The 16,972-nt window shown below is 41.6% G+C and overlaps 1 protein-coding gene across 3 annotated transcripts in view; it reads left to right on the top strand.

Moving 5' to 3' along the window:
• The window catches only part of LOC111326078 (structural maintenance of chromosomes protein 1A), a 79,844-nt gene that overhangs the window by 59,112 nt on the left and 3,760 nt on the right, over positions 1-16,972 (top strand). For 2 of the 3 annotated variants that reach the window (XM_088732285.1, XM_088732286.1), the window contains exons 29-39: positions 2,053-2,136; positions 2,312-2,368; positions 2,608-2,748; positions 3,051-3,125; positions 3,204-3,316; positions 3,568-3,675; positions 4,283-4,343; positions 4,550-4,603; positions 4,767-4,816; positions 5,147-5,221; positions 16,784-16,853. In XM_088732285.1, the coding sequence (XP_088588411.1) occupies positions 2,053-2,136; positions 2,312-2,368; positions 2,608-2,748; positions 3,051-3,125; positions 3,204-3,316; positions 3,568-3,675; positions 4,283-4,343; positions 4,550-4,603; positions 4,767-4,816; positions 5,147-5,221; positions 16,784-16,853 (888 nt within the window). Of the gene's footprint in view, positions 1-2,052; positions 2,137-2,311; positions 2,369-2,607; positions 2,749-3,050; positions 3,126-3,203; positions 3,317-3,567; positions 3,676-4,282; positions 4,344-4,549; positions 4,604-4,766; positions 4,817-5,146; positions 5,222-6,997; positions 7,118-16,783; positions 16,854-16,972 lie in introns of all 3 variants that reach the window. The other variant, XR_015991420.1, reaches the window with a different exon arrangement.

Below are 16,972 nucleotides of genomic sequence, written 5' to 3' on the forward strand. Positions count from 1 at the left end.
TAAACAGTATCTAGCAGCTTCATGACAAACACAAATTCCTCAAGGAATAGGTATAGTAACCTTTCCTTTGAATCATACTGAAGATTATTCTTCTCTTCGTCAAAAATCTTGCTACAGAATTGCCTGTACCTAAATACTCGTCGTAGAGGCTCTACACCTAGGACATATTCTTCAAGAAATTGATACAGCAACTTTTCTTTTGAATCATATTGAAGATTAAAACAACAATAAGTTGACAGTCACAACAACAATCCCTTTACAAGGATGAACATCCTTGCTGGTGTATGACTATAATTCTGTGAACAAGTGGTTTATATTTAGTTTGAGATTCTTTACTCTGGTTCAGTAATTTTTTGTAGAATAATCACATGATTGTAAGTAAAAATTACAAATGGTAGCGGTTTACATTCAATGCTTATTCTTCTGGAAGTTATAAATTTATGATTTATTTTGACAACCACTTTGATTGTCATTTGAAATTAAAAATTTTTGTGAATTAGATGCAACAAGGATATTCCTAATGCTTTATATTTAGGGTAAACTAGGAATACTCAAAACTGTGGTCTTGTTTCATGAAGAATCACAGATATTGAGTGTGTTGAAAGAAATATTAATGTAAAAACGTTTTTCAAATTATATTTATATTTCCTTGGGAATTTGACAAGCACAATTCCACAGATATTTCTGAAATTTTGGCAAGCATTTATCATAAATCTAGTTAGAAGAAGAACCTATCTACATAGAATGAATTCTTGCTAAAAGCAAGGATTTGAGATATTTATACAATAGTGGAAATACCCTCAAAATGAGAATTCAAAGTCATAATTCTTAAAACAAGGAATGTAAATCTTATTTTTAATGGTGGTATTCTTAAACTGAGGAACTTTCATTGGAGAGTATAAAATTCTTAAAAGCAGAAATCTTGATCCTTACATTTCAAGGAATTGACTCTCAAAATAAGGAAAAAACCCTTGTTTTGAGTATCCCCTGACTAGCAATAAGAATTCTGAAAAACAAAATTTAGAGTGGTGTGAACATCCTTGTACTTGTTTTTTCATCCTCGTGCTAATAATTATCTCGGAAGTGCAAAACAGGCTTCAAGGGTAGTACTCAGTTGCAACACAAGCATAGGCATAAACATAACAAGCTAATGTGCAGGTGGGCTCAGCTGCAACATAAACATGAGCACAAGCGCTCAGTCTATGTTATGTTAAATAGGGACATGGTTGGTTTAAGCAGTAAAGTGCTTGCTGATTGCCTGAAAGACTTTCGCTTCTGTTTATCCTTACGCTTATGCCAACCAAGTCTTAACTACACAGTATAAGCATAAAAAGAAGGCAACGTTTTGATAATGTTATGCATATATGCTTATCCTTATGTCCGTGTGTTCTATCCAGCGTATAAGCTTTTACATGCCTATCCCTATGCTTGCATCACAAGTTAATACTGAGCTGAATATTGGAACAATAGTTTTATGATAAACAAAACAGCACCCTTTTGAACTTTCATTCCACAAACCTTTACAGTAAAATCTGGAACAGTGATTGTCTTGCACCAAATCCTAATCAGGCCATATTTTCTGTCTTTGAGGCCTAATTTAGTTTCACATCATATTCCTCATAATGCTCATTTACCAGTCTAACGATTCATACCTTAGTATGGAAATCAAACACTCATTTCTATTAACGACACAAATTACATTGGCTTATCCAATTCACAAGTTGGCTCACCGAGCCTTTTGATGTAGTTTTAGAAGCAACAGATAGGGAAATGTCTACGATCACTTCAGCTTACCACCCACCGACATGTTACTGACATATTAACGACACTTTAACGACAGGTCACCAACTGTTGGCCGACAGTTGGCCAATACTTTGGCCTGAAACATGACGAAAACTGTTGGATGACAGTTGGCTGACTGTCAGCTGACAGTATGTTTTGAGAACTGTTCTTCACATTTACCCTGCAGTCAATTTTACTTTTTGAATACCTGTTACACCAAAACCAATAGATATCAAAAGGAACTGCAACCTGTTTTCATGTCTCTTCTAGGATCTGGAAATAAAGGAAGTCAAGAAAAGTTTGATGCATCACATGAAGGATGTTACAGTTCATCAAAAACAGATCACTGCCATGGTAAATTTCATTGGAACTTTTTAATGATTGATTTCTTGAAAAACGTGAGGTAGAGGTTGTTCATCAAGACCATGTTTTTTTGTATTGAAATTTTCCTACAATATGCAGTGTGCATGGATGTGCATGGATCATCAGACTTGTTTCAATAATCTTTCTGCGTACCTATAATTTATAGGAGACTCAGCTGGAGCAAAAGAGAGCAGATCGTCACAGTCTCTTAAAGTCTTGTAAGGTAATGACAATTATCTGAGTGCTGATAATGAAACAATGATTTTTGGTGATTTTGTTTTTGTGTTCTGATGCATTACATTGGATGCTGCTTAGAATGAGTTTCTTAGCGAAGTGGGTATACACCTCTGAAAGTACCTTAGTTACAGTACCACTTAATCAATCATTTTATCTGCTTGGGTATGCAAATTGTTTATCCAGTTGTTACACTTTTTCCTCTATTTTACATTATGAAAATGATAGATGGAAGACATCTTCCTTCCCTTCAAGAAGGGGGGAATGAATGATATTGATCTTGGAGAACCTTCAATTAGTCAGCCAGAAGCATCAAGTCAGGATCGAGGAGAATCATCATCAATGGAGATTGACAGCACAAGTACACAGGTAATCTACTCTGGCGAAATGTAGCAGGATACACAGAACCACTTTGGTAATAATGTTATGAAACCTGAAATTCTCTTGGTGGCCTTCCATTTAGAACATCATTTTAAACAAAGTTGTTGCCTGTTTTTACATATACTTGTCAAACTTTTGTTCTTCTACTTTGTATGGTGACTAGGTTGGACAATTATAGAATTAATTATTAAGGAAATTTTATGTATTGATTTTATTGTAAATGATCATTTACTGCAGTTTTCTTTTGATTATTAATGTTTAGATGATTGATGTGGATTTTCTGCCAACAGGGTGCCAAGATCACTTATGAGAGGGAGGCCAATCTAATTATTGACTATTCTTCACTTGGTGGAAGCTTAAAGCAGGTGTGTTTAGTACAGCATGCCATTTACTAGTTGCTAGTGTCTCTTGACCATTGTTCTAACTGCTTTTTTACTGATCAGCTTGAAGACCCATCAGAAATCCGGAACACAATGAATGAGCTGGCAAATAAGGTGAACAAACTGCAGGCGACTTTACAGAGGATACAGGCTCCAAATATGAAGGCACTTGAGAAGTAAGCAGCCTAGCACCAAATAAGAATGTTATATGCAAACAGGATGATAGAGAAAGAAAATACATGGAAAGACAATAAATATGGGAAGAATTCAGTATAGTTATCAACAGTCAGTAGTTACTTATTTTAAGGCATTTCCCCTCCAATTTGTAAAATTAAACAAAGAAGTGATCAGCCTTCTCTCTTCCTGGAATATTAAGATAAAGTAAGGTTAACATCACTTCGAAGCTATGTTTTTTTACCTAATTTAGATTGGACGGAGTCAGTAGTCGGTTTCAAGAGACAAGTGCTGAGTTTGAGCAAGCACGAAACAAAGCAAGAAAGGCCAAGATTGAGTTTGAAACTGTCAAGAAAAATAGGTCAGCCTTAAGTTTTGTTAACAGTATTTTACCATGGGTTTTGTTTTCCTCATTAGATAAGACACCTGGGATCATCTCAACTTAGAAATAACACTAATGTTTTGAAAGGGTTTATGGAAAGGCATACAGGCATACCTTTGTCTCAAAAAATATACTTCTCTCATGATTTTTTGTCCAGAATGGGAAGGTAACTGGCTATCAGTCATTCCTTTTTGGTGGTTGAGAGTAGGATAGTGCAGCAGTACAACAATTGGTGGTTAGGACTAAAATCCCTAGGGCTCGACTCTAACTTTTTAACTTACTAGCCAAGTGGCTAGTGACAACTTATATGTTACAACAATTTTTGTTTATTAGCCAAATTGGCAAGTGGAAATTGAAAACTACCAACCAAAACTGAATTTCTACTGGTCTGTAGCTAGTTGGCTACCGTTAGTGTCAAGCCCTGAACCCCTCAGTAACCAAATTCCATCTCTTTTGCTGTCTAACTATTATGCTCTACTTACTGTAAAGGTAAATTCACTCACTTTGTGCAGAAATCCAGTTATTGCTGTTGCTTTGATTGCCAACTGAATAGTACTAATGCTTTGTTACCTTTGCTGTTGGTCAGGTATGACCGCTTCATGGATGCATTTGAACATGTTTCACAACGAATAGATGACATATACAAGGTACTTTCATTTCTCAACACAACATGAATTGTTTTTTAATAAATTTCCTTTAGTTTTCTCTTTCTTTTGTTTTCCTCGCCAAATTCATTAATCAACCAAGAGTTATTCTCGATATCAACTATTGATTGGGTTGCTCGCTCTGTAACAAAGTATGAAAGCAATTAGACCTGACAAAGCAGTCACTCACTTATGAATCCTGTCTACAGGAGTTGGCCAATAATCCTAGTGCACAAGCATTCCTTGGCCCAGAGGATGCAGAGGTATGCCTTGTTATAATGTAAAAGCGTTAGGAAAAACCTGTCTACATTTATATCGTTCAAGTAAACTTTTAGCTAGAGAATCAGAAATTAAGGTAGATATGTCTGGCAAGTGGTTATTTGGGTACTCTTTGTTTTGAAAATTAATTCCTTTATGCTTTTGTAGGAACCTTATCTTGGAGGAATCAATTACAACTGCGTAGCACCAGGGAAAAGGTGTTATTGCTTTGTCACCTCTTACTGCTTTTTTCTTAATGATGTTTATGTATAGACATTTCCTTTGTATGTTGTTTAGTTTTATTCTATTTTGATCAGTTTCTTGTATTACTTTAACTCACTTTATTTTTTTTCCCCATTTCACTTTATAGTCAATGAATACTTAATAAATGTGTGCAAGAGAAGATTAGCTCATGATCAGTATTCCCTCTGCTTTGAACAGAAATGTGAGATGTCTTCAGGCAGGCTGTTATCCTTTGCTGAGGGCAAAAATTATGTTAATGATTGTTCCCCTGCCTACCAGTCTTACATTAAGTTTTAATTATTCAGGTTTCGTCCAATGGATAATTTATCAGGCGGAGAGAAGACTGTTGCTGCACTTGCTCTTCTTTTCAGTATCCACAGGTAATTTAGATTAAAGGCAACAACATACTTAGCAGTAAGATGTAACAACAATCTGCTTTGTGAGAGTGAGAATCTTTGTGGCTGCCACAGAATATTGTGTTGCCAACAGTGATTCATGCATTTCAACTGCTTCCAATCAGTGTGACAGTTGCAGCAATGGATGCTTTGGGAGCATTATACACAATGCAGTTCTTTTGCAGCAACCTTTAGTGTGTCTAGGTTCTTACAGATGTTCTTCACTATACTTTGATTACGAAGACAATTCATATGTAACTGGTGTTCTCAGTCTTGCAGGGGGTTGTAGAAGATGCCACATTGCCACTATTTTATTTTAAAAAAAGGCTTTGTACATAAAGAATGTAGTGAAGAGGGTTGGTTGGTCTCGTTACCTCATGATACTGTACTTCCTTTGTGTCTGAAGCCATCTGTTTCCAAATGGTTTTTAGTGTTAGGTTTTTATACTTCCAAATGAATAAAGGCTGATACTTTCTAAAGAAACTGTTAGGGGCTGCATCGGTGGGGTAACAAAATAATTTGGATATATCAACAAAGTTGAAATGGTAAATTGGCCACCATAACGATTACAAAAGCTGACATTTCGAGCGTTAGCCCTTCGTTGGAGTGAATAGAGGAATTGTGGGTTGTGTGTGCTTTTAAAGGCAGAAAATGGAGCTACATTATTGGTGGGAACATGGCAACGAGAAAAATACGAATAAATCAGTGGAATGAAAAGCATCCATTGATCCCTGTGGGATTTAGACTGCCGGTTTGAAAGATGAGCTTTTGTTCAAGAGTTTTACGGCTTTCCGTGCTACCTAAGTGTAAGGAAAGACCGCAGATTGCCATATGTTGCTTAGAATGGTTAGGTAAATTTAAAGTGTCTAGCGACTGGTTTCGATGTGTCCTTGTCATTTTTTTCCACGTCGCAAAGGTGTTCTCTGAATCGGTCGCCTAGTCTTCTGCCTGTTTCGCCGATGTATATCTTTTTGCAATAAGTGCAAGTTATGCAATAGATTACATTGGCAGAGGTGCATGTGAAGTGATCGGTGATCTTAATGGATCGTTTGGGTCCCGATATTTTATGAGTATTGTGAATGAAAGGGCAACCTTTCATTCACAACACTGATGCAAAATGTGCCCTTTCATTCACAACACTGATAAAATATCGGGACCCAAACGATCCATAAAGATCACCGATCACTTCACGTGCACCTCCGCCAATGTAATCTATTGCGTAACTTGCACTTATTACAAAAAGATATACATCAGCGAAACAGGCAGAAGACTAGGCAACCGATTCAGAGAACACCTTCGCGATGTGGAAAAAAATGACAAGGACACATCGAAACCAGTCGCTAGACACTTTAATATACCTAATTATTCTAGGCAACATATGGCAATCTGCAGTCTTTCCTTACACTTAGGTAGCACGGAAAGCCGTAAAACTCTGGAACAAAAGCTCATCTTTCAAACCGGCAGTCTAAATCCCACAGGGATCAACGAACACTTCTCATTCCACTAATTTATTTGTGTTTTTCTCGTTGCCATGTTCCCACCAATAACGTAGCTCCATTTTCTGCCTATAAAAGCACACACAACCCACAATTCATCTATTCGCTCTGACGAAGGGCTAACGCTCGAAACGTCAGCTTTTGTAATCATTACGGTGGCCAATTTACCATTTCAACTTCGTTGATATATCCAAATTATTTTATACTTCCAACTTTGTAACAAAGTCATTATACAATATTTTAATTTTGTATTCCTTCCATCAAGTCTGTGAAGACTTGTGGTGGATGAACCACAGGCAGCCCAAGCTCACTGCCAGAAAAGCGGACGTGACTCTTACTGTTCCGATCCGTCAAGCTCAGATCCATTACCCGAAAAATAGACGAGGTCAGAACTCTTCTTCAGCAGTGTAACCGGGTTTATTGAAAATAAATGTTTAAGGTGAAACGAGAAAGGGTCTTTACCGGAGAACCTACAAATTACAGTTTACTATTTTGACAGCATGCCTCCTGCTATCCCACAATTCTTAACAAAACAATACATGAAAACGTGTAATGCAACGAGTTACACATGACAGAACACTCCTCACCTGGTATGACTGGAGTACCACTAACCTAATAAAGGAGGTAACTGGTAACGATGCTAGAGGGTAGCTGGGTCTACATGATAGCAAACGAGTCTGCTGATAACTGCCAGTGCATAGTTCCTGAAAGATGATACCTGGTACATGTGAGATATACAACTTGTGGAGAACCAAGGCAAGCAAGGAAAGGCGGGGGGCATGGCTAGCAGTATTAATACCAAAAAATAAATAATAATGTATAATGCGCTGCTGTTCAGAATAAAGACATTTGTCCTGTTAGAGTGTTCAGTTATTGATCTCTAACACTAAATTAAGCCAGTTCATCCTACAAGAGTCTTCATCTTCTCAAAATTGGCCTCGCTTCTGAGCAAGATGACTTCAGTGACTGGTCTTGTGTAGGTTTTTATTGTGCCGTCTTTAGCTGTCATGAGGTCAACCTTGCGCACTTTTCCGTCCTCACTTGTGTAGGCCTTGGTAATATGGGCGAGGGGCCAGCAATTTCTAGGTAGCTCTTCACTGCTGAGAAGTACTAGATCTCCTTTCTCCAAATTTCTTGTTTCTTGTTGCCACTTCCTTCTTGGTTGAAGCATTGGTAGATACTCTTTTTGCCAGCGAGCCCAAAAAACGTTTGCCAAATACTGGACCTGTCTCCACTGCCTGCTGTAGAGGTCAGCTTTCAGACTCTGGGACTTCTGAGTGAGCAGGGTGCTTGGTGTAAGAACCTCTGGCATATCTGGGTCGGTAGGAACTGGCACCAAGGGTCTGGCATTCATTATTGCTGTGACTTCAGCCATAAGCATTAAGAGCGCTTCATGCGTAAGGTGTGTGGGACTGATGTCGGCAAGAATGGAATCCAGGATGCATCTGGCAACCCCTATCATACGTTCCCATGCCCCCCCCCCCCCCCCCCCCATACAAGAGGCATGAAGGGAATTGAAGAATCCACTCACAGCCTTCGGATGATAAGTATGACTGAACAGTTGGGTTGTTCATGGCTTTGGGGCAGGACTGCAGCTCATTGTAGGCCCCAGTGAAAATTGGTACCACAGTCAGTGTGGAGCTATAAGGCTGGACCTCATAGGGCTAGAAATCTGCACAGTGCATTTATGAAGCTAGAAGTGTCCATGGATTTGATCAATTCAATATGGATGGCTCTGGTTGCCAAGCATGTGAAGAGTAACGCCCAACGTTTGTTGTTTGCAACGCCTCCTCTAGTTCGCCGGGTTCTGACTAGCCATGGTCCGAAAACGTCGAGCCCAAGGTAGCTAAAAGGTGGGGCTGGGGTGAGACGAGCTCTAGGGAGATCTGCCATTTTCTGGATCTGTGATGGCCTCTGAGCTTCTTGCACCTTATGCAGCTGTTTATAATGCTGTTAACCAGTCGCTTGCCACCCACAATCCAGAATCCACTACTCCTGATTAAACCAAGGGTGAAGTGTCGTCCCTGATGCTGCACTCTTTCGTGATAAAGTCTGACCAGGAGCGTTGTAACATGATGGGAGCTCGGGAGAATCAAGGGATGGCTCTCTTCGTAACTCAGGTCGGACTGCTCCAGTTGGCAGCCAACTCTCAACAGTTCGTAATTGTCAGTCACTGGGCTTAGCTTGATCAGAAGGCTGGTTTTGGGTGATTTGGTTGGTCCCGTGAGGAAGCTGATTTCTTTGTAACACTCGCGCTGGACATTCTGGATGACCAAGTACTTTGCTTTCAGGAGAGTGGGGACAGATGGTGTCATTTCTGGGCTTTCTGATGTCCTGGATTTCTGGCTCTTCTGCGCAAACAGGATGAGTTTTGCAACTGCTTTTATGAGCGCGATCCATTTTGAGAACCTGGAGAAACGGCAGGTACCCAATGTTGTGTTAAGTGGAACCTGTGTGACCAGCACTTTGATGAAGGGGCGCACTTCGGGGTCGGCTTCTAGGGGTTGCGTGGCTTCCCGCCCTGCAGGCGTATCAAGGAAGTTGTCACACTGGTGGAGAGATTAAGGGCCATTAAGCCATATGCTGTTATTCAAGGACTGGGCATTAACAGACCATGTGGCCAGGTTAGCGGGGTTCTGCTGTGTGGGCACGTAACGCCACTGTTCTGGGGTCAAAGCTCTCCTGATCCTTTCCACTTGGTTGCTGACGTACACGTAGAAGCATCGAGACTCATTGGTGATGTAACCGAGAACAACTCTGCTGTCGGAGTAGTATGTGATAACCTCAGGTTTAATATCCAACTCCTCAATAATTAGCTCCACTATTTCAACTCCCAGCATTGCAGTGCTCAGCTCAAGGCAAGGGACAGTGGTGGCATGGCTGGGAGCCAGCTTGGCTTTCCCAAGGACGAAGGAGACTTGGATGTTTCCATCGTCCTGGATAGTTTTCAGGTAGGACACAGCTCCAACTGCTTCGTTTGAGGCGTCGCAAAAGGTGTGGAGCTCCCATCGACTGACTGCATTGAATGGGATTGTTGTGTAGCAATGAGGGACTCTCAAAGTTGTTAGAGTTTGGAGAGTTTGGCACCAGGTTTCCCAGGTAGATCTCCTGTCCTGTGGGAGAGGTTAGTTCCAGTTTTCTGGTTGGCAGTTGTCATGACGAGTCACCATGGATGGAAGGAGAAACTTGCCTTTAACGACAACTGGAGCAGCGAATCCCAAGGGATCATACAAGCTGTTGATGACAGATAATACACCTCGTCTGGTAAATGGTTTCTCCCCCGTAGAAACTCGGAAGGTGAATGCATCATTTGAAATGTCCCAGAGCACCCCCAGGGTGCGTTGCGTCGGGATGGTGTCCTTTGAGAAGTCGAGATCACGGAGGTCGGAAGCTCTGTCTTCTTTTGGGAACGCCTGAGTTACGTTTGGATCATTGGAGACTATCTTATGTAAGCGAAGCTTGTATGCTGCTAGCATTGCTTGGGTGTGAGTTAAAAGATCAATGGCTTCGGTGGAATCAATCACAGATTTAAGTCCATCATCCACGTAGAAGTTGTTGTGGACGAATTCTTTGGCATCTGAGCCAAATTCTTCTTCTCCAAGTTCGGTGGTTTTTCTAAGACAGAAGGTGGCTACTTCAGGCAATGACGTGTTGCCGAAGACATGGACCCTCAGGCGGTACTCAATCAACTCTCCGTCCGGGTGGTTATCCTTGCACCAAAATAACCGCAATATGTCCCTGTGCTCTTTCCGGACCAAGAAAGAGTGGAACGTCTGCTCGATGTCTGCCATGAAGGCAACAGGGTGCTGGTGGAAGCGAATCAAGACACCGAGCAGGCTGTTAGTGAGGTCAGGTCCTGAAAGTAGCATCTTATTCAGGGACACTCTGTTGGTTTCTGCAGCGGAGTCAAAGACCACGTGGATCTTATCCGGCTTTTGGGGATGATAAACTCCAAAATGGGAAAGATACCATCGGTGATTTGACTGAGGTGTCCCTTCGTCTGGTACTGGCTCCACATGGTTGTTCTCTAAGAGCTTCTGTATGAAGTCGAAATAGTGTTTCCTCATCAAAGGCTGGTTCACCGCGTACTCCACCCCTGTTGACAGCCTTTAAGGTTTGACCCAGACAAGCTTAATCTTCATTTTGCTATGACCACAAGGAGAACGCTTGATGTTGAATCGACCAACCAAGATGAACTCTTCCAGTTCATCCGCGGTCTTACGGATAAAGAGGGCGCCTTCCACCTGGAAAGTGTTACACAAAGAGAAATCCTGTGAACCCTTAAACAACTGCGCAGTGACTGTTCGACTGGACCCGACCAATTGCCTGCCCGGTTTGTAAAGCTGGCTGCTGGATGCTTGGCCGGCCCACTCTCAACTATCATCAATAACTGTATTTCTAAGTTGTAGTTCCTGCATGCCTGGAAACTCATGTGTATCAGCCCCATTCCAAAAGTTGACACACCGACAAAAGTTGGTGTGTGTTGTCAAAAGTCGACAAAAGTTGCCGATTCTTCCCGTACTTTCTAAGGTATTTGAGAAGCTTGTTGCTTCCCAAATGACTGATTTGTGCACTAGAGAATCTCTCCTTAGAGACACCATCTCGAGCTTTCGTAAGGGGCATTCGACCTCTACGGTACTCGTAGGTATAAGGGACGACCTATTGAGTGCCATGAAAAGGAAAGAGGTAACTCTTACGGTACTAGCAGACTTTTCGAAAGCATTTGATACCGTTTGTTTCAAAACGGCGATAACCAAGTTGCATCACCTCGGTTTTTCAAAGTATGTCCTCGAATGGCTGGCTAATTACCTATGCAGCAGGAGAAATTACGTTCAAATTGATGTTCACAAATTGTCACCCGTGCTCTCTGAATTTGGAATCCCTCAATGTTCAATCCTTGGACCAATGTTGTTCAATCTCTACATCGCGGATCTTCAAGATATTCTTCCACCTATAGTTACAGTCAAAAGTTTCGAATGTGCCGATGATACAACATTATACACTAGCTGTTCTACACCGCAGATCACATCTCACGCGGAAAGCATGAATGCAACCCTGGCAGGCCTCAGCACCTGGTCAAATGATTCAAACCTGGCCCTCAATTCTAAGAAAACCAAGGCCATTCTTATCTCAATTCCACAGATGGCTCATGTTCATTCTCTCGGAAATCTGGAGTTGGGATTAGAAATCTCCAGTAAACCACTGGAACGTATAAATGTTACAAAACTCCTGGGAGTACATATTGACTCAAATCTTAAATGGGAATTTCATATCAATTTTATTATTAAATCTTGTTATGCGACTCTGAGAACCTTAAGAAAAATAAGGAACTTTACTAATTTTAAACTACGGAAACATTTGGTAGAAACATTAATTCTGTCTAATAAGCTATTGTGACATTGTTTTTTATCCACTACCAAAGTTCCTCTCAGCTAGACTGCAAAGACTCCAGTTCACTATGGCTAGTTTCATCACTTGTAAATATGTAAACAGTATCTCTACCATTTTGGATCTGGCTGGCTGCCTATCCTGGAGCTAAGGGACTACTTGCTACTAAATACTTTTAAAAGCACTGTATTCTGATAACTGGCCCTCCCATTTAAATTTGCAAGTTGTTAAACCCATCAGGCATCTTCGTTCCAGTGTTGCTCCAAGGCTTTATGTTCCATTTATACAAGGCACCTTTCAGCATTCAGCAGCCATGATTTCTAACGAATTGCCAGCAAATATAAGGAATTGCACAGATTTTAAAGAATACTGAAGGCTCTGCAAGGCATTCTTGAAGGCGTGCACTTTGTCTTCCTTGTAAAGACAAACCAACTAATATATTCTGCATATTTGCTTTCATGTATAGTTTTTATTACAATTTAGTTAGTCATTATAAATTAGTTTTAATAAATTTTAGTATCGTAGGCCTTCACAGATGAAGAGCCACACCTTTTTATGTGGATATACTGTGAATAAACAGTTATTATTATTATTATTATTATTATTATTATTATTTTTATTATTATTATTATTATTATTTTTGTCCAGAGTTCGTCTAGTTGACTTGAGGCGATGGAGGGCGTCCTTTCGGTTGTCGGGAAGAACCTTTGTTTCCTGGCGTTAGGGGCAGGGGAGCTTCCCAATGTCCCATCTCGCTTTTGGTCAATGAATGGTTCATAATATTGATAAACTTCCTGTCTTCCATTGACATCCCTGGTTTGTTGTCATCCACCAATTGTGGAAACACATTGTCTCCTAATCCATCTTTGAACTTTCCTTTGACGAAGGCTCGTTTCTTTTTGTCTGTCACCAAGTAGGCTGTCGAGTCTGGTAAGGGACTATTTTTAAGGCGTAGCCAGTTGGTACAAGGAAGGAGACAGGAGGGTTGGCCGTTGTGGAGAATTTGTGTCCAGTAGGCTGACACCTTGTTAGGCTTATGAGCTCCATCCAGACATGTGTTTCCTATGACTACCCATCCCAGATCGAGACGCTGGGCCCATGGGGCATTCTTGGGTCCGTTTCGAGACTCATGAACTTTATGAAGGGGTGGTGTGTCTCTACGGATGAGCAGCAGGATCTCAGCTCCTGGGCATAGCTCTGGGATCTCATCTGCTATGGGTTGTAGATGAGGGAAGGCTCTAGCGACGTTCGGTGTTGGTATTTCTTCTCTGCTGTCTGGGATTGCCTTGCACTCAGCGAGGATTGGGAGTGTGTAGCTACGGGTGACGTCCAAAGATTCAATGATAAGGTCGTGGGCACGCCTTCCGCTGGCCTGGCTAGCTCCAGAACATGTTTTCAGGGTATAGGGTTTGGCTTCACCATTCAACTTTAAGAGGTCAAAGAGCTTTGGTTTGGCCAAGGAACTGTTACTTTGGTCATCTATGATGACATAAGCTTTAATCTTGTGAGCAGTGTGGCCTTTCTTATGATGTTAGCAAGACATCCTTGAACAGGATCTAATCCCGGCTGCGCTTCCACATATCTCTGTGCATCTGGCTGAAACTTGAATTGCCTCCTCGCCTTGCTGGTGGGCCTCTAGCAGCTGCCCAGCTTTTGTTGTTGGCTCGTTGATAGGCCCTGTGTGTAAAGCTGCCATGTGTTTGTCGCTTTGACATTCGCTGCATTTGATAACTGCCGTACAGTCCTTAGCCATATGATTGGTTGAGGCAAGGCAGCAAAAACAGATCCTGTGTTGATTGATCGGGGCCTTTCGCTCGGTTAGGGACTTGGACCTAAAGACGCGGCGCTTGCCAAGAGGATGACGCAGCTTGTGGAGTGCGCACCGTTTAGCTGGGTCCTGTGGAGTTGAGCCTTTGGGTGTGGTGTCCGAGAGTTCGGTCCTCATTGTGGTTAGTCCTTGCCTAAAGGTCAGGCCATTGGCTGGTTCAGCAGGGGGCATAGAAGGAGGTCTGATTGGTGGTCCTTTAGGAAGCTTGCTTTTAGGGGGTTTTAGAGGAGGTCTTGGTTGTTGTGATTCCTCAGCTAAGGTCTCAGTAGGCAAGTAGGGATCGTTCTGCTCCCGTGCAATTTCTTGGATGAAAGAGGCGAATTTCTGAAATGGGGGAAAATCTACGCTATGCTGAGACTTGTATCGGTAAGCGTGTCTTTGCCACCTTTGACTGCAGATCGCTGGGTATTTCAGCGAGTAATGGTTTTAAGAAGGCTGGCTCATCGAGGATTTTCAGGCCTGTAAGCCCTCCATCTTGTTTGGCACATTGGAGTTCCAGGAGCAAGTCGCCCAATTCCTGCAGCCCTTTGTTGTCCTTTGGAGTAAGTGTTGGGAACATTATTAGCTTGTTCGGGTGCACTTGGGTAACGACAGCCGTTGATCCAAAACGTTCGCTCAACTTCTTCCAGAACTCCCTAACGCCAGCAGCTGGATTCTCTGCATACGCATTGCACAGCCGCTGAACGAGTCTCTTTGGCTCACCAGTTGTGTGTTCTATCATGAGAGCCAGTTCCTCGCTTCCTGTGATGTTGACCTCTCTTGTCATGTTCCTGAAAGTGGCTCTCCAGGTGGTGTAATTTTCGGGGCGGTTGTCGAACTTCTCAATTTTATTTGAAATTAGTTCTCTTCTGGCCATAAACTGGATTAGACATTCCATGCGGTCAGTTGGTTCTGGCATTCAAGTGGTTTGGCCTTGGGGAGAAAGGTGTTGCTCCTGGGTTTACAGGTTTTTTTCGGCGTGGGCGTTTTCTGTTTGACTGTTTCCTCTGGAGGATCACGCGTGGTTAATTTCGATGACTCCTCGAGTTCCACGTCGCGCGCCGGCTTAACATCCCGAAGCTGGCTGTTGATGAATTCTTGGACACGATTGCTGGGTTCTTCGATTGGTAAGTGCGACAGAAGTTCGTCTTGTTTGAATCCAAGTTCTTCATCAATGGCTTTTGCGCAAGCGGCAGCAACAACTGCTTCTCTCTCCAAACGAAGGAGTTCCAAATGCGCTTCTTCCTTGGGTTTTTTTCTCTTGAGAGCTAATTCATTTTCTCTGCATTTCTTTTCCTCCCGTTCCATAGCCAGGGCAGGTTTGGTTTGAAATTCTTTGATCCTCTTCTGCATTTCGGCTCTTTTTAGAGTGGCTGCGGCTTCCGCTCAGGCTTGAACACACATCGTGTTTTATGAGAGTGACAACCTTGAAGTGCGTGACCCGGAGCGAGCTGATACAAGTTTGTGCAGAAGATCATTTTTTCGATCGATTGCTTCATTTATCGCCGCTTGGACAAGCGACTTGCGTGTTCTCATCTGATCTTCCAGTGCATCACAGTCCCATTGTTGCTCAGGAGTGCTGGCGAAAGCGATATAATCCATTAAAGAAACCCGTACAAGTTGTTACTTGCTGGATATTGAACGTAGTTCTGATGTCGCTTTTTGTGGATATCCTCGGTATAGTCTGGCGTGCTTTGAAGATTGGAAATCGCCTTGGCTGCTCTCTTCCACATTTTCTCAAGCTTCTCTGAGTCGGTTTGGAGCCTGCTTTCGATGGCTTTCTCGGAACTCAAGATGGAATCCTTTGGTGATGAATGGTTGGGCAAAGGCTTCGTCTGGTGTACTGACGATTTTGTTGCTTTCGACGTTGATTTGTTACCCACGTTTTGTGTCCCCGGTCGCCACGAGGTCAGCTTGATCGACGTTTTCCAGGTTTTTGACCAGCGGGAATAATTATCGCGTTTCACTGTTCCAATCCGTCAAGCTCCGATCCATTACCCGAAAAATAGATGAGGTCAGAACTCTTCTTCGGCAATGTAACTGGGTTTATTGAAAATAAACATTTAAGGTGAAACGAGAAAGCGTCTTTACCGGAGCACCTACAAATTACAGTTTTCTATTTTGACAGCATGCCTCCTGCTATCCTACAATTCTTAACAAAACAATAAGTGAAAACGTGTAACGCAACGAGTTACACTTGACAGAACACTTACAGAGTTGTGCAACGTTTCATATTTATAAAGGTTTGTATGGGATGTTATCGGTTTGCCTTAAAAGAGAGAAAAAATGTCTTTTTTTTTTAAATAAAATGGACTTACCTTATTGCCTTGTTGTTTTCTTTGTTGATTACTAAGCGGTTTAGTGCTATTTTAGCAGTTGAACACCAAAATAGCGCTAACTCACCAAAAACACTTCAAAATGGCCTGAGACACTGGTAATCAACAAAGAAAACAACAAGGCAATGAGGTAAGTCCATTTTATTTCAAAACAAGACATTTTTTCTCTCTTTTAAGGCAAATTGATAACATCCCATACAAACGTTTAGAAATATTTAACGTTGCACAACACTGTAAGAGTCACGTCCCCTTTTCTAGTAGTGAGCTTGGGCTGCCTGTGGATGAACTTGCTTTAATTTATTTTTGCTAAATCTAGGGTCTTGATTTAGCTACATTTATTAGGAACCAATGTAATGACCAGCCCCCGGTTGGCTTATTAGTTCATTTGGTAGAGCACAGTAATGGTATTGCTGAGGTCATGGTTTCAAGTCCACTACAGCCCTGAATTTTTTTTCCAAGCCTTATTTTCAAAGATTGCTTTCAATGTATTTATTTTGATTTATTTTCTGAATCTCTTAAGCTACCAGCCTGCCCCCTTCTTTGTTTTGGATGAAATAGATGCAGCCCTGGACAACACCAACATCAATAAGGTGAGTATTGTTCATTTGTAATGTTCACTTATTTCTCATTTTACACCCAACATTCCCATCACACATCTTTGCAAGTTCTTAGAGAGGTCAAGCATAACTTTTATAGCAAACAATAAATT

This window comes from Stylophora pistillata, chromosome 9 (assembly GCF_964205215.1).
Source record: "Stylophora pistillata chromosome 9, jaStyPist1.2, whole genome shotgun sequence".
Taxonomy (NCBI): Eukaryota; Metazoa; Cnidaria; class Anthozoa; order Scleractinia; family Pocilloporidae; genus Stylophora; species Stylophora pistillata.